General features: G+C 42.6%; 1 protein-coding gene and 1 long non-coding RNA gene across 7 annotated transcripts in view; one reads left to right on the top strand and one right to left on the bottom strand.

The window, feature by feature from the left end:
• Window positions 1-18,275, bottom strand: part of pacrg (PARK2 co-regulated) — a 181,558-nt gene that overhangs the window by 63,467 nt on the left and 99,816 nt on the right. For 3 of the 5 annotated variants that reach the window (XR_009791486.1, XR_009791489.1, XM_061795153.1), the window contains exon 7: window positions 14,173-14,322. Coding sequence is in view for 1 of the 5 variants with exons in the window: in XM_061795153.1 (XP_061651137.1) it covers window positions 14,173-14,322 (150 nt within the window). In the remaining 4 variants the exon portion in view is untranslated. Of the gene's footprint in view, window positions 1-3,579; window positions 6,005-7,090; window positions 7,204-7,874; window positions 7,985-14,172; window positions 14,323-18,275 lie in introns of those variants that run through there. The other 2 variants (XR_009791487.1, XR_009791488.1) reach the window with 2 other exon arrangements.
• The window catches only part of LOC133487905 (uncharacterized), a 29,537-nt gene that overhangs the window by 8,697 nt on the left and 2,565 nt on the right, over window positions 1-18,275 (top strand). The window contains exons 1-2 of one of the 2 annotated variants that reach the window (XR_009791500.1): window positions 12,332-13,304; window positions 16,493-16,619. This is a non-coding gene — a long non-coding RNA (uncharacterized LOC133487905). Of the gene's footprint in view, window positions 1-12,331; window positions 13,305-16,492; window positions 16,620-18,275 lie in introns of those variants that run through there. The other variant, XR_009791499.1, reaches the window with a different exon arrangement.

Here is an 18,275-nt window from a genome sequence, read left to right as displayed (position 1 = left end):
CGGCTGGGATAGGTTCCAACACCCCGAGACCCTGAACGGGATAAGCGGTATTAAGAATGGATGGATGGATCGTAACATTTATCCAAAATCCAAAGTTGTAAACACGCATTAGCAAACTTGCTCAGTGATTTTCACGCTGCAGCAGCATCGACGATGGCCCCAGATGTGTCAGGTGCAACATTGTACATATGATGCGCTCCAATGCAACATCAGCTCACTCTGTCACCTCTCTGCTGTGAACTTAAAATAACCCAGCGTCCCCTCCAGAATGTACAATATTATCAAAAGGGATAAACACAGCTGACCTGATAAAGTTGTTCATCAAGTAGAAATATACCATGACATAATCTCATCCAAATGTATCAGACTGGAAGGAAAAAGGGGTCGTGGGTGTGGACCCTTGATGGGAAACTGGAACTTGGGACTGGCACAGGGACAAACTTTTGTGTCCAGAACATTGCCAAAGTGCCCTTTAGCCCTTTAAACTTTGACTTTAAAACCGCAGTCCTCGCCAGTACCTTTCACACAGAACTGCGACATGATGAAAAAAGCTGGCTTTGACCGAAAACAATGCCAAGGGGACACATAAGCCCCATTTCTACAAAGTTTAAACACAGACCGACATCCATGCCAACGTCTGGTGTGAAACACTTGCCGGACAACAGCAATTGGGAATTGCTTTCAAGACCACAATACCAGAAGAGTCTTAGCTGTTAAACTTTGGTTTTCACTATCGCCACTATTCCCCTTCTGTCCCAACTTGCATACTACAGTACCTTGGGACCAGGAAATTTGGCTGTTGACGGCAACATCCAATTTCGCGTCGTTACCTTTCACACGGAACAACGACATGGGGAAAAAAGCCGGCCTAGATTGGGAGTGGGAAAGGGGTTGTACTAGCCAATGCTTGACACATCATTGCTAGTGAAGCCACAGTGACCACCATCAGTGCTCTGAAACACTTGAAACACTTGGTGAGAGAGAGTGTGTCTCACATTTCAGACAAATGTGTGTTGGCATGTATCCTTTCATTCGTCTCGCCTGCAGGTCACTGAGCTGTTTTGCTACTATTAGAAACTATGAAAGGAAATGTCAGGTCTGGTTTCTAAGCATTGTGTTCTTTCCAAGACAGATTTAAACAAGATAACGGCGCTGCTGTTGCAGCAGTCTCAAACAGCATGTTTGCCACTCCACTTGGGGGAGGTGGGGGGCATACTTAAATGTTTCAAGCGCTCCTTGCCTTGAAAATAGATGTAGCAAGAAAAGCATGGCGTAGCATATGAGAGGCTGGCCATGTGCGACTTCCCATCCTCGCTGGCTAAATATTTGATAGGAGGTTAGAGGGACTGAATGCCGGTGGAAGCTCCTTCAGGGGTGTGTAAAGTGTCCATCCAGGCATTCGTGTGAGGGCTGAAGGTCAGGATGTTACAAGAGGTGGCACAATGTGGCGGGTGAATGATTCATGTTGGCCAGGTCCACAAGAGAGTCGCCTTATGAGTGGTCTGCAGAGGAGAACAAAGAGGCCGGCCTTTTAGCGATACCGGCAGAGGCAAAAGTGGAAAGAAGGTAGGCTGCGCTTACGTAGGATGGAACAAAAGAGAGGGAGGAGGCAGGACGAGTCAAAGTGGAGACAAAATAAAAAATGAAAAGCTGATGTAAGAAGCATTTTTGGATGGATCTCTGCAGAGGAGCACACTCTTAAAGCCATAGAAGCCTAACGCTTTCTATTTCATCAGTTTTTTGAAATGTATTTGTCTAGTTTTAAATTATTTTAACGCTTTAAAAGAGGTTGAGAAAGGCTGCTGGAGATTCCCCAGGCGTGTGAAGTGGACACACTGATGTCTAGACCCTTGAAAAGGGGCCCCAGACTGAGACTGACAGACTGAATAAGGCTTCCTGGGATACCTGTATTTGTTAGTGACGGCTAAGAAACAGCAATGGAATTGGGGTAAAAACAATCCAAATTAACAGCACACCAAAACCCTTTTAATTATTGACGATGTGAAATAAAGTATTTGCGATGCTAAATGGCAGAATCACACATCACTGTGACTCGGTTCATTTCTAAACGCACTCTGTTAGGAGCTTTTTGTTTGACTTTCCATGTGTTTGCCACTTGGGATTTATTAAAGATGGGCTCGCCTTTTATTGAAGCCTATTTAAAGGGGACCTGTGATTATGCTTTAGTCTTCTTTACGCTTCCCAGCTTTGCTGTCGCTCTGATTGCAGCTCGTCAATAGATGTACTCATCCCCTCAAGGTGCAGGGTTCCAGTGAATGCCTACTGAACATACAATAGCTCGTTTAAGACTGCATAGCGTAAGAAAAATGCTCAGTAGGCGTTCAATGCCGCTATTGTGCTCGGGTCCCAGAATCGCGATTGACAAATTAGGACAATAAGTCCTCTTACAGGGACCCAATAGATCTTTATTGAATCGCGACTGTATTATTGATTTGGGAACCATTAGAGACCAGCGCATAGCGCGAGACACGCATCGTGCCACTGTATGAGGTGAGTAATGATGTTATGTTGAGGAAACAGACACATTTAGGGATATAGCGTCGATCAAAATGGCCAATAATCGCCGCAATAATGTTCCTTTAGATTTTGACGATGCAGCATGCAGAGGTGGCAAAAGTACTCACGTTGTGTAGCTACTTAAGGAGAAGTACAGACACTTGAATAAAAAAAAAAGCCTTGTACAAGTAGAAGTATAGATTTGACTCTGAGTTAAATAAAAGTAGAAAAGTACACTGATAGGCACTCAAGCACCAAAGTAAAAAATTATTTTTACTATCAGTTACAGCTGCTATCCGGTTTGATAACTTGCTCCTTGGAACCAGAACAACAACTCTTGATGTTTCCAACAGCAATATAGAAAATACTCCTACAAAAGCGAGAGGATGAAAATGTACGGAAGAGATCCGCCGTTCGACCTGCAATGCTTGTGACCATAAATCCTGCTCCTAACATGGTCCTGGGTGGTCCATCATAACATCTGTTTTAGTAGACGGTCTCTGTCGTGGTGCCAAATGTTTAATTCATGTACCGTCGTATATGGCCACTAAACACCATTGTCGCAGTGACCTTTTGACTGCATAAGTGACATTGCACCACGTCGTCCTTTAAATGCAAAAGGTTCGTCTTTGTCTTTAGAGTGAAACATGCAAAATCAATGGATACGAGGACTTCATGATCATATATTTTATTCAGTATGTCACAGAATACTGGGCGATAGATAGTATTCTGCAATGACGATATGATAAGTGTAATGTAGATTTAGCAACGACTAGAGGAACCCAAGTTGGACATGGGACAAGACTCATGAGGACTTACTGTATGTGCATTAAGGGGCTTTTTAGAGGAAGGTGCAGGGGTCTCGAGAAAGGAATGCGATTCAATTACATCCATCTCATATAGTGAAGACCATGACAGACTCTTAAAGACATGAGGGGATGGGGTTACGTCTATGTGATAAATAGTCACGAGAAAAAGTATGTGAAACGTTTGGATTTACGTAACTGGATTTCTGCATAAATCGGTCATAAAATGTAACAATAATAGGCAAACACAATCTGCTTAAGCTGATATCATACCATTTTTTATTTTTTATTTTACATGATGTGAACATTCACAGTGTAGGGTGGAAAAGGTATGCGAACCCCTTGGCTACAGTAGTGGTATTTCAATGACAGTTAACAATTGTGATTTTTGAACACTTTGTAAGCTATCTTTCATATACTTGCCGATTTATACTTTTAGTATACTATACTTTTTTTAATCATTCAAATTAGGCAGCGCTGTTTACAAAACTCATCTCTGTGGTATGTCAAATTTATTTGAAATATTATTTTTTTTCTTAACAGGGTCTTTAAATAGTTGACTGCTGAGCCGTTGCTAACCAAAAACAGCAGCACTTACTGAAGCACCTTTTGGCTTTGAAGTCGTGTGTCATCCCTCTGCGTTCAGACTGCAAATTAATCACACTGGCCGCTGGCGAATTCTTTGTCGCTTGAAAGTGGCTCTGGACCTTCGGCCAGCCTAGCTTCCGAGTCATGGACTGAAAAACTTGGCTTGGGAGACCTTTATTATGCAAATATGCCCCGCTGTTACATCATAGTGTGGCGGAAATGCAAAACAGGTCGATCACAGACAGAACGCACTTCCACTCCAGGGACCCAATATTTGCATACAAGCCATTCAAAAGTCACATTTCCCTAATATGTCCCCTTTAAATGGACTAAATTAGGCATGGGACAGCATGACACTAACAATCAGCGTCAAATTCTCTCTTCGGGAGCCCTTATGGGACGATGATGAGTGGCCCCTACGCGAGCCAGCGTGTGGAGGTGTGTCTTTACGGAAGCTGACAAGGCAACCTGGAGCAGGGTGCGAGCGCTGATCTAAAGCAGGAAGGGCAAACTGTCTCAGAACACACACACGCGCACACACACGCCACAGCGCTATTGCTAGCTGCCCGCAGAGATGTCACCCATGATGATGTACTAGGGAACCACACACATTCATAAATAAACAGGCATACATGCCGACGTTGGTCGCAAAACTCTCAATGGACGAATGGGTGTCAGAGTAGCCGCCGTGGATTAGTGACAAACTGCGTGAGCCTAATGGAGATTAAAGGCAATGGCGAGAGGAAAAGTACCCTCAACTCCTCCACTTCAGTAATAGACCACCACGTCTTGGATCACAAGGAGCCACGCTCATTATAGTCAAAACTCTACACACCCCAAAAAGAAATTCCGAGACCTCAGCATCAAGGGCTTTACTCTTTGTGCATGTTTTTTTTTTGTAGTTATTCAGAAAGAACTAGGTGACCTTAAGAAGATGAAACTAAGCAGGTCACATGAACTGGACTCACTTTTATAGCCACTTGTTCTAAAAACTGCTTTAGTTGTTTTTCCATCTTTTTCCACTTACAATGAAGGAAAAAAATGAAATGTAGTAGTTTTGTTGTTTTTACATCTCAATATGAACATGGTTAACTTCTAATTTACACTTGTGTGGCAATTAAGAATGCTTAAAATGACATAGTAGAGTTGTATTGCTGTGACCTAAATACAGTATTAATTGTGGTTATTTTTTTACCCAATGAAAAATGTAGTTTTATTGCTTTCATTCATATATTATAGTGGTTAACTTGTGTGACAGTTCCGAAAAAAAAAGTGTATTTATTGTTTGTACAGTGGTACACGGGCTCACTCTAGTTGTATGTAAGAATCACTGAATTTTATTTTCAAACTGTGCATAATTTTATAGTGGCTTACAATAATATTAAATATACCTTTTAGGAATAAAACCTGTGTCATTTTCTTGATGCACACTTGGGCCTGTAACTATATAAAACTATAAAAAACTATCCACTGATTTACTGATGTGTATTGAGGCAGTGTCTCACCGCAACTTCACAACTTTATTTCCTTAGATGTATTCTATTAAATAAATGAAGATTACAAAGAGTTGAAAGTGAATTGCCAGGAAAGAAAGTAGCATAAATCCAACAGTCGCAACGTTGTTTACCATTTGTCCGTTGAGTGAGGGGCTATTTAATTGTGCTGCTGGCCTGCCTCCACACGCTGCAGCATGCAATCAAAGTAGTGCTTTGTCGGGCTTTCAAAGCGCCTGCACACAGACACCACATTCAATTTCATTTCAAGTCTGCTCGCTGCCAGCCTCGGTGCTCTATTCCCCACTCTGCTGCGGATGTACAAATTAATGGGCGCCAAATTAAAAAAAACACAGTCAAACAATCCTCCTAAAGAATAAAGAAGAAAAATAATACAATAAGATGTTATTTGGAACTCCACTGTGAAAAATGAGGCACGTCCATTGCAGTCTGCCCGGAGTGAAGCGTCCAAGAGGGTCAACGCAGCCAAAGTGTCTACGCTCAGATTATGCATGAATCTGCCCGCTTATCGGCTGGCCTTTAAATTGAAGCCGCCAAGGCCCGAGGGATGCCGCTCGTACCTGATTGGAGGCGGCGGACCTGTTGACCAAAGAAATTAAAAGAGTTGGTAGGTGCGCTGAGCCGCAAGGCAGCGACAGTGAAGGGAGATAGTTGAGGAAGGGTTGATAAAAGCGCACAACTTATTTCTGTCTCTCCCGGGCTCGGAGCTACCAGAGTTACTGCCACATCCCTCACTCATGTCCCTGCCGTCTTCTCTTGTTGCTGTGTTCTTTTTTTCCCATCCTTGTTTATCCCCAGGTTCAAACAGGTGTTAGTATTATCTTGTGTTGTTACTTTATGGTCTTTATCCCAATGTTTGTCAAGAGATTAAAGGTTGTTGACTTTTGCTACTGCTGTTTGCGCCTTATATATCCCAGGGTTCCCCATACTCTGCATGGGAATGTTTGTACACACGCTTTACGCACATTTCTGGGTGTACGCCGGCTGGATAAATGAGGCCCCAACAAGTGTTGTTGTTGTCCTTTCTTGTGCTCTTTGTTTTTTCTTTTGTTTTGCTTTTTGAATTGAAATATAATACATTTTTGCTGGTTGCCATTCCCAAGTTCCCCAACGAGGTTCCAAGAGATGCTCTTGTTGTTGTCTGTTGTTGCTGCTGCTTTTAGTTTTCCCCTTGTTTATCGTGAGGTGATCCAACCAGGTTCCAACAAGTGTTGTTCTTGTCTTTTTTCCCTCCATTTTTAGCCCGGAGTTTCCCCGAAGGGTTCTGACACATCGTTGTTGCTTTTTGCTCATTTGTCTCTTTGTTTATCCACAGGTTCCTCAACTGGGCTGCAAAAGGTGTTTTAATTTTCTTTATTATTTTTGCTCTCTCTTTTCTCTTTGTTCCCCCAACCATGCACCAAGTGATATTTTGTTGCTGTCTTCATTTTACTTTCTCTGTCTGCACCAAATGAACAAATGATTTTATGATAAATAAAAGACAAATAGACAACCAGAAGAATATTCCCGACATGACTACGCTGCCAAACAGAAGTGGTTAAAAAAACAAGAATTGATAAAACAAATATTTTCTTTTAAGCTTAAGAAGAGGGGAAGAAAGTCATTATGTGCTGCCAAGCATGCTAACGTAGGGGGCTAGCTAAGAAGCGACGAGCGATGTATTACCTGGATTTCATCTCTCCAGTCGTCCCTGGCCTTATGGCTCTCGGCTTCTTGCAGTATTTTAACGGCGGAGGGGAGTGTCGGCGGGCCGTGATTGCCTGATAGATAGATATCTCCTATTGGAGAGGGGCGAGGTGGAAGAGGCGACAGCGGTTGAGGATGAGGTGTATGTTTTGTCATCCGCGGGGACAGGGGGGCTGTGCGCGTCTGCGGAGGATGATGGATTACATGGGGGGGGGGGGCCACGGGTTTATGTGTGTGTTTTGCACAGCTGTATATACGTGTGAGTTTTGTGCGGTTATGCGTGTCCGCACACAAAAGAAAGCATGCGAGAGAATTAATTTTTCACGACAGCGGCTGGTAAAGGTCATTAAATAAAGCAAATGTGTTTCTAGCAAACAGCAGGCCCAGTTTAAGGATGCCAGACTTAAGACTTCAAGGCAACTTTGCTCCGATTTCAGAGATTTGAAAGTAGCCTCACTTCACTAATGCCGGGCTCTCTCGAGTCTCTGACCAAAACTACGCCCCTCGCTAACGTGTGCGAGCACAATTCTCAAATATGGCCTTTCATAACGGCATCACCAAAGTGCGTAGTCGTGATAAATAGTCTGGTCGAACACATAACCGGATTCAACAAAATAGCAACGCTAGCCATACTAAGCTGCTACGTTGGAAGCATGACTCATTCGTAATGAAGTGTTACTATAACATTAAATGTTATTGGGTTGAAGTTTTATTTTTTGGAATGTACAATCAATTAAAAATCAATAAAAGTTGAAAAACTTACCTTTGAAGCCGAAATTCCCCACTGCTTCTGAATCCTCTCAGCTTCTTCTGTTTACTAGTCTTATGCCTAGTTGTTGGCAAACAAGGGATGGTTGTTTTTCTTCGGTCACACTGTTTTTTTTTAAACAAATTAGAGGTACAGGATGGGGCCAGAGAGGGATAATTTGTTTTCAGAGTTCATTTTACTAAGGTACTATCGTCAGGTCATTTTGAAAGAACTGTGATGCAGATGGAGCAAACACAATGTAGCATTTTCAGTTTAAAATGTAACTGTTTCAGTTTGTATAGAAAAATAATTTTAAAAAAAGCCTTATGTTCTTTTTCTTCACTTTCGGTGAAATGCAACTGTAGCTTGAAGGTGGCAGCGTTTATCAGTACAAACTACCCCAAATCTACTTTATCTATACTGACGAAAATGAAAAGATAAATTCTTATTTTTCTGGTCAAAATTCACCAACAATGTGGATGATTTTTTTTTTTAAGGATAATCGTAGGCTTTCATTTCAGAAAATGTAATTTAAGAGACTTTTTTTTTAAGAAACCATGGTCACCCTTTAGAGCCAATGCGCCATTTTATTTATGAAGACATCCAGCGTAGGCTGGGAGTGTACGATGCGCTGATAAAGAAAAACGCATGGGCGAAGACAGAGTGGCCGACCCCGGCATCGCATCTGTCACCATCGGAAAAACCTCACAAGTCGGACGTGCACAGAGAGCTACTATCACTTGCTCTGTGTGTGTGAAATGCAAGCGGTTGAGACTTTATCATAGCTGACCACATTCCTACAGCAGGAAGATAAAAGAACTCAAATGAAACAGATCACCCCGTGTTTCTCTGTGCCTCCACGTGTGTGTGTGCGTGTGTGTGCGTGTGAGACTATGTCAGTGATGAATTGGGGTTTAAGGACCAACACCTTCCAGATAAGAAGAGAAAACCGCCACCGGGACAACACAGCAAAATAAATACAATGTCCAACGAGCCCTCTCTGTAAAACCTAACCTTGTTGAAAGCATCCGTGAAAAAGTAAGGGATGAACACGTCGTTAATAAGATGCCCTTATGTCCTCATAACAATTAAAACGGCCACTGTGTTTTATAAGTGATTTATTTGTTATCGTTGCAAACAGTTTTCAATATGCTGAACATGACAAAAGAAAACAGCAAAGAGGAACTTGAGAATCAGTCAACAATTACAAGGACAGGGGCCAAAAATCTCAATGAATGGAATAGAAAATGCCAAAACCCAAGTTGTTACAAGACTAGGTAGGAACGGAGTAATGAAGCCTCGTTTCCATCCATTCCATCCATCCATTTTACGAGCCGCTTCTCCTCACTAGGGTCGCGGGCGTGCTGGAGCCTATCCCAGCTGTCATCGGGCAGGAGGCGGGGTACACCCTGAGCTGGTTGCCAGCCAATCGCAGGGCACATACAAACAAACAACCATTCGCACTCACAGTCATGCCTACGGGCAATTTAGAGTCTCCAATAAATGCATGTTTTTGGGGATGTGGGAGGAAACCGGAGTGCCCGGAGAAAACGAATCGAATTACGAATGTCTTAACACAATGTAGTCTTGTAATGCCAATATAGTATTTTGACAGTGATTCTCTGTTGATTCAACAGACAGTAGTATGCTTAGCTCCGATGGTTTGGGTGAGATCATTTGCAACCTTTTACAATCAAAACACCCAAAAATAATAATGATGTTACGAAACCGAACAAAACCGTGAGGTGGAAATTCAAGCCAGTTTTCAGCTTGTTAAATATTTTACCACAATCTAAATGACTGTATGAAATCAAAATCTGTATGCAGGTAAATGGTTAATGATTAGTATGATGTGTGGTCTGCAGAATTTCAAAGTAAGGGTGCATTGATCAGGCATGTTGTTACTGTGTTGGGGAAACCACAGCCCGCAAAAGTATTTGTTTCGACCCACCATCCAGTTCTAAAAACAAACCTGCAACTCAACTAATACATACAATACTTTGACTGTTACATTTATTGATTTTTTCAGAAATTTAGTATGCATGGCCCTCTGATGGTCTCTGATAAGAAAAAGGTTTTCCACCTTCTCTAAATTAAGAAATGTCCATCAATTTTAGCAAGTGATCTGACATCAGGGCTGTTGTAACCTCATACAGTTACGTACTCCAAATCCATCTTACAAAATGTCAAAGTGATAAAATTGTAACCATTCCAAAAATTAACAGACCAATAAGAATTCAAGAAGAATCACTTGGAAAGTGAAACTGCCAACTTGTAAACAAAGGAGGCTCTGATAGAGATTAGGCGGTCTTAAAATGCTTGCTATGAACGGCACTGAAGGCTTTTCTTGACGGAAAGGATGTTTTTACTTTGCTCCACAGTAGCATCAGCAAGCGACAGATCATAGATCATTTTCAATAATGTCAACATTGGGACACCTATGCATTAGGGCTATAAAGTCAGAAGACAAAGCATTTCCGTTCCCCAAGCTCTTTAACCCTTAAGAGATTCTAGGGACATAGTGTGCTGTTCATTTTATTTGTATTGATTTTTTATTTTTTTGTATCTTCAAGCCATTTAAATGAATACAGGTTAAATTTGCCTGAGGACATGGTTATAAGCTAGGGATGATCAAGTACTCATATTCTTCACAATTCTGGGGCTCTGGTTTCAAATCTCCGCTCTGGCCTACATGTATTGGCTTTGAGAATCCTGTCCATGCTTGTATGTATTTTCTCAGGGTACACCGCCTTCCTTTTACATTCCAGACACGTGCATGTTAGGTTCATTAAGTCAAATTATCAATAGGTGTGAATGTGTTGTTTGTCTACATGTGCCCTGCGATTGGCTAGTCCAGGGTGTACCGCCCCTCTTGGCTAAAGTCAGCTGGGATACGGTGTCTCTCATAATTGATTTTAAATCATGGCATGAATGTAAAAAGAATGTCTTTCATGTCCAATTTGATCATTCTTTTCTCTCAGAAGTTCTAACAAATTTAATAATAAAAGTTGAGAATTCCCAAAATAGAATTACAGATGTATTTCAGGCTGAAGTAGTTCTTCAGACGTTTCTCCTTCTCCTTTATTTTGTGTATCTCTGCTTTACTCCACAAACTCCCCTTTTCCCATCTCAGGATGACGCGCAGCAGATGAGTACCTTCCTCGTCTGAGCTCCAAGGAAGAATTTGCCGGATGAGCGAGCACGTCTCTCCTTCATAGGAAACGTTGTTGCATTTCATTAGGGCCAAGATTCATCACAGTAAGCAAACAAGAGGAGCGTGCAAATCACACCGGAGGAATTCCTATGCCATCTTCGACGCGTTTCTCTCATAGCGAATGCACGGAAAGGCGCAAAGCAAACAAAAAGCAGCGAGAGCTGATTCAGGAGACAACAGGATACATCAAGGATGCGGGTGCAATGTGATTGCTTATTATTTTGCTTTTCAAAATAATGCATGAGCGTTGTCAGTCGGCTGCCTGCAGTTAAACAGCCCCCCCCCCCACTACCCCCCTACCCCCGCCCCAAAGAACAATAGAGCTGTTCCTGGAACTGAGGGGCCGCCAGTCTGTCCTGCTTATCGATGGTCTGGTTCTCTGAGTGAAAGGACACTTGAGAGTCTGTTTTTGGCGATGGATTAGGGTCCAGCTCTGACAGTGGAAAAATAGCAGCGATAAGGCCCCTATACAGGCCAATTTACAAGGTCACAACCTTGTCTTAGAGCGGGAACGACACTGTCGGAGTGTGTGAACGCGGCCTAAAGGGATCTGTCCCGCGATGAGATGCCAGTGATATCTGACTGTAGCCCTGACCCCACAGCAGTGGTTGTCAGCATATTGATTCATAGCCTGAACAACAGAGGAGGAAAAGGGAACGGGTCAGGGCACGGAGCTGTAAAAGAGGACAGAGTGCTATTGTACGTCTTATTCCGTGCATGTGTGAAAGAATCCAGCCAGTGGCTGGTGGGCATTGTACACAACGCTCAGGCCTTGCTTGACACTGAAGCCAACAGCTGCATGAGGGAGAACACAACAGCTGCATTCATGACAGATGCACAAACACGTCTGCGCATACTGGACAGTGGAGTTGTTGTGGCTCAGGAGATTAGAGGAATGCCATGCAAGTTCTGGGAGTCCGAATGTGGGAGAACCAAAGGGATTAGTTAGTCTTCGAGCGTTAACAATGGCTGTGACTGTTTTTGCGAGAGGCTGCGCACTTGCTTGTCCTGAGACGGCCGGCCGAGGGTGGGATGGAGGTACGGGTGTGTAAACGACAAAAAGGTAATTTATGGACTTCGATGCAAGCTTTGATTTGCATGTAATGAAACACAGACAAAAGGAGGGAGGTGTATCTAAAAAAACAACAACCTTCCAACAAACCTTCCATTCATATATCCTAAAAAATGTAAAAAAATCATCGAGCCATTGAACTGACCAACCTTTCATTCATCCACTGTCAAACATTAACTATCAGTCCAACAACCAGCTAACCTTTCTTTCTTCAACACTTTAACCCTAAAACTAATCCTAACAGTCTTTAACCCTCAAATTACAGTATGTGCATCCATTAAAGAACGAATCATTCACTCATCCACCCTTCAAACCAAAAATCCATGCATCCGTCATCCACCCTGTAAAACGCGTCAAACAAATGTCATCCAACCACTTTTCAAATCGGGCAGTTCATCAAACCCACCAACGTTTCAGCCATCCACTTTTTGAATGCATTCATACATTGAACAATCAACCTTCTATCCGGGAGTCACTGATGGTGTAGTGGTACACTCGCCTGACCTTGGTGCAGGCAGCGTGGGTTCAGTTCCCACTCAGTGACGGTGTGAATGTGAGTGCGAATGGTTGTCCGTGTCTATATGTGCCCTGCGACTGACTGGCGACCAGTTCAGGGTGTAGTCCGCCTTTCGCCCGAAGTCAGCTGGGATAGGCTCCAGCGTCCCGCGACCCTAACCAGGATAAGCGGTGTTGAAAATGGATGGAACCTTCTATCCAATATCCATCCAACCAACCAACCTGTCATTTATCCACCCTTCAACACTCAAATCCATCTATCCATCAAAGCAACCAACCTTTCAATTCATCCACCATTGAAGCCTAGAAACCACCCATCAATTCATTAAACTCACCAAACTTCGATACATATCCTTTTAAGCCTCAAAGCATCCATCCATCCATCCATCCATCCATCCATACTTTTATCCACCACCCTTCATTCCAAAAATCCATCCATCAAACAGATCCACCCTCAAATCAAATCATTTCCATCCATCCACCCGGTATCATCTGTTGTTCTGGCAACGTCAGACTTTTACGCACCATAAACTCGACCTCACACTCTGACCTTGTTTAGCAGATTCGGTTCTGTGCTCTGGAAGTTACACAGGCCGCTCCCCGGCCAAAACTGAGAGCGGTCAATATCACGGACGCCTGCCAGGTGAGGTCTGCTCAGGTTTAATTGATGCACAGTCGAGCGGGGGAGGCAGGAAGAGAGGCCGGCCGGTGTAACTATCGGGGCCGGGCTAAACTATTCCTGGTGGGGTTCACTTGGCCAACTGCTGAGCCTGCGTGCCGGCGGAATAGCTCGTGCTACAAAATGGTTCAGGGGATTGATTTGACAGCTAATTTACCGAGAGGATTTGCATAAGGCCTTGCGCTAATAAGGCGGGCTTTTCTCTCTTCCACCGCCCCCCGCCCCCTTTGTCTTTCACAGCTATCTTTGACGGCTCCTTCCTTCCCTTTCAACAAATAGTAACAGATTATGTATGCGAATTAGGAAGACAAGAGATTTAAATTGGATATCGATTTAGGGAATAAAGCCTTGTGTCTTCTCCTGTTAATGCTTGTGTTTAAATGATTGATTCACAATGTCACACTTTACATCCTAGTGACTGTGCGTCGAGCTGTGTTTGGGGTCGGCGCTCTGTATTGAGCTTTTTCTGCTGCTAAATACTCGCATCACCGACACACAAAGAGACCTGATGACAATCTCTCTGGGTCCTCATGCGAGCCAGGTGGGGGCTTTCAGAAAGGACAAATCCTCGACACATAATACAGCTGGACTCCTTACAGAAGAGACAAAATTGTGATTCTTATCGCTGAGTGGGTGGGCGGAGGACCAAAAAAAGCATTCTCTCTGTATCGTACAGTCAGCCCAAAGGAAACATTTACCATTTACATAGAAGTACCAGAATTGAGTTGTTGTGTGCATAACATCTGATTTAACCTTGTCACATTTTCCCATTCTGGCATACACACGCTTGGGAAAGGGAACGCTCATCTATCAGTATGGGTCGGTAACTCACTGTTCATGTTCTTGAAGATGTTGAGGATGGGCAGGATCTGTCGGTAGTAGGGCACCAGGGTTTCTCCCACCGTGTCGCCGGACATCACAAGATGCTGCAAAACTTTCAGGGTGGTGCAGATCACCTGACGGTTCCTAGTGTTTAGGGCATCTGGAAGCCAGAAGTCAGATATTGAGGTCTAAAAGCAAAAGCCTACAAGTTGGACCAACAGTGGAATGCCGTTGAATTTGAATAAAATGTTCAGGAAAAAAAAATAAAGCCTGGACGTTCACACAAGACCAGAGTTTGAACTGCAGTCTTCCATCAGCGTATCACAGAGGAACACAGCGTACCTCACGACACCTCAGCGCTGAAGAAACGTAACAATGTTTGGCTTTTTCTTTGGCTTTTTTCTGACAAGTCTTCCCAAAGAAGGGCTAGTCTCCAAAAGATCTTACACAAAGCTGTAAGACAATGAAGTCTGACAAGGAAGCTTGTGTTTTGTTTTGACATTTCACATTTACAGTGCTTAATTTATTTTGATAGCGATAGACTTTTACACTTCACATATACAAATAGGAATGTTAACAAAATGTGCGATGCTCATCAATGACACAAATCACCTTCAAACGTCTTCATCCATAATGTTAAGACCCGGTGTTTTATTGCTTAACTTATTCTTACACCATTTTGTTTTTATTTTCTGTTGTCATTGTAGGGTGTTTGTGTGTAGAATATTGAAGGGGGAAAATTAATATAATACATTTTGGAATAAGGCTGTAACACAAAATGTGGTAAAAGTGAAGCACTGTGAATACTTTACACTGCTGTTCTTATTGTATTATTGAAAATGGTTATCTTATTTTTGCACATGAATGACAGTTATGCATGCTAATAACCTGGAGAGAAAAAAAACGCATGTACAGTTAGTATATGTTTCTGGAATGGATTATCTCACTTTCCATTATTTATGTGAATTTTTTTTCTTAATCGAAATCCCCAATACAGACGCTTACTCTAGCTAAAAGACACACTCCCTTCCCATTTTCTTTGTGGCTTGTCTGCAATCACTGATACCAAATCCACTGGGGAGGCCAGCGCTAATGAGAGCCAATCACAGAGCTATTTGGCCTTCAGCTACACTTAACTCCATCTCCAGCTACCCTGGAGAACAAAAGGTGGTGGAAGAGTCCAAGGGCGGAAAAGATCACGAGCGACAAACCCGGTGAAAGAAAGTGGGGAAAACAACTAAATGTCAGGGGAAGGCATATAAAAGCATGTGATTGACAGAGAGGGCGACGGGTTGGAAAACAACCTTTAAGTGCCAAAGACTTACATGCTTTTGTTAATATATATGTCCTACATTATTACATTAGGTGCGGGGCTAAGGACCTGTTAAAATTGTCTTTCTGAGGCTAAATAAATCGGTATTTTGAGGGCTTTCCATGCTCAAAAATTCTCCTAATCTGTATCCGTGTACATCTTAGTTAGTAAGGGTGTAGTTTCTGAAAGGGACTTAAATAATACAGTATAAAGATGCTAAATACAAAATAATCACTAAAAGTTAACATATTATGAAGATATGGGGCCAGTACCGGTTCTGACAGCACCACCACAACCCGGCTCGGGCCACCACTCAGAAAGGGCTTCAAGTTGGACGCTGTTGTCAAAATATTGCATTGTCATTTCATGCACACCTCTGCGCAGAGAATCTACTAGTGCATCAGACTACTTGTTCATGCGTAGTGTGCACGAGCTGGAAATGTATTAGGGCAAGAGAAAGCATGATAAAATAAAAAGTCAGGTCAAAATCAGATCGATAAAAACGGGAGTAAACCGAATAAAATGTGTGTGAGGAATATGGTATTTGCGCGAATAGATACCGTAAGATAAAGGCCTAAACATGTAGTCACATGACCTACCACTGACCAAGCGGCCTCCAACATACAAAAGCATAAACGCAATCATCAAATGTCTTCGCTCTTGTGGACTGGATTGTGGAGTGGATGATGGAGAGCATTTTAGAGGCAATACGACTATTTTTGTTGCTACTGCTGGGTACCTTGCAATAAATAACCGCTATTTTCTACCAGTACATGTAAATATTTATGTAACAGCAATTGAAGCCACCACACACACATATATACACACACACATTCCTGAAAGGCAGTATGCAATGCAATATATCATAATAGAAGCAAAAAGAACAAAAATAAATTAAGCTACAAAATTATTCATAACCTGGACATTTTTTCAGATAGAGTGGATTTGTTTTTGTTTATTTGAACATCTTTTATCTGGAAATGAAGTTACATGACCAACATTATTGGTCCCCTTTCAGTGTTCAACATTTGGACAATGAAACGTGAAAAGTGGAACACAATCTGATCCAAGTTCCAAGCTGTTCTCAATTCTGCGTGATGGTCTACCGAAACCAAGTTCGAACTTTCTGGCTGTAATTCCAAAAGGTAAGTTTGGTGCAAACGCAACACCATCCCTACAGTGAAGCATGGTGGTGGCAGCAACCTGCTTTGGGGGTTGGGGGTTTATTTTTATTTCCCCTCTCTAAAAATAAATTCATCGAGTTATACAGGCTATAAGGAAAATGTTCTGAATTGATTTACCTTGGTCTCTTTTATATATCGTAAAAACCTCGCATATGAACAAGGGTGTGTCAACCTTTTATATCCCTATGATTGATTGGGAACCAGTCCAGGGTAAACCCCGCCTCTCACCCAAAGTCATCTGCTTTAGGCTCCAGCTCAACCTCGACCCTATAGAGCAGGGGTGTCAAACTCATTTTTGTCTCGGGCCGCATTGTAGTTATGATTTCCCTCAGAGGGCTGTTAGAACAGTGTTTAACAACATTCAATAAACGTTTGGGAACTGAGGACACTAATTGTTGAAGCTTTGTAGGTGGAATTCTTTCCCATTCTTGCTTGATGTACAACTTCAGCTGTTCAACAGTCCGGGGTCTCCGTTGTCGTATTTTACGCTTCATATGGCGCCACAAATTTTCAATGGGAGACAGGTCTGGACTGCAGGCAGGCCAGTCTAGTACCCGCACTCTTTTACTACGAAGCCACGCTGTTGTAACACGTGCAGAATGTGGTTTGGCATTGTCCTGCTGAAATAAGCATGGGCGTAAATTGAAAGAGACGTTGCTTGGATGGCAGCATATGTTTCTCCAAAACCTGTATGTACCTTTCAGCATTAATGGTGCCTTCACAGATGTATAAGTTACCCATGCCATTGGCACTAACACAGTCCCATACCATCACAGATGCTGGCTTTTGAACTTTGGGTCCACAACAGTCCGGATGGTTCTTTTCCTCTTTGGCCCGGAGGAAATGACGTCCACAATTTCCAAAAACACCAAAAATGTGGACTCGTCGGACCACAGAACACTTTTTCACTTTGTGTCAGTCAATCTTAGATGAGCTCGGGCCCAGAGAAGCCGGTGGCGTTTCTGTGTGTTGTTGATAAATGGCTTTTGCTTTGCGTAGTAGACTTTCAAGTTGCACTTACGGATGTAGTGCCGAACTGTATTTACTGACATTGGTTTTCTGAAGTGTTCCTGAGCCCATATGTTGATATCCTTTACACATTGATGTCGGTTTTTGATGCAGTGCCGCCTGAGGGATCGAAGGTCACGGGCATTCAATGTTGGTTTTCGGCCTTGCCGCTTACATGCAGTGATTTCTCCAGATTCTCTGAACCTTTTGATGATATTATGGACCGTAGATGATGAAATCCCTAAATTCCTTGCAATTGTACGTTGAGGAACATTGTCCTTGAACTGTTCGACTATTTTCTCACGCATTTGTTCACAAAGAGGTGAACCTCACCCCATCTTTGCTTGTGAATAACTGAGCAATTCAGGGAAGCTCCTTTTATACCTAATCAAGGCACCCACTGTTCCCAATTAGCCTGTTCACCTGTGGGATGTTCCAAACAGATGTTTGATGAGCATTCCTCAACTTTCTCAGTCTTTTTTGCCACCTGTCCCAGCTTTTTTGGAACGTGTTGCAGCCATAAAATTCTAAGTTAAATAATTATTTGTTAAAAACAATAACTTTATCAGTTTGAACATTAAATATCTTCTCTTTGTAGTGTATTCAATT

Source organism: Phyllopteryx taeniolatus, chromosome 13 (assembly GCF_024500385.1).
Source record: "Phyllopteryx taeniolatus isolate TA_2022b chromosome 13, UOR_Ptae_1.2, whole genome shotgun sequence".
NCBI classification, from domain to species: Eukaryota; Metazoa; Chordata; class Actinopteri; order Syngnathiformes; family Syngnathidae; genus Phyllopteryx; species Phyllopteryx taeniolatus.
Note: the sequence above shows the minus strand (reverse complement) of the source record. Positions and strands in the feature narration are given on the sequence as shown.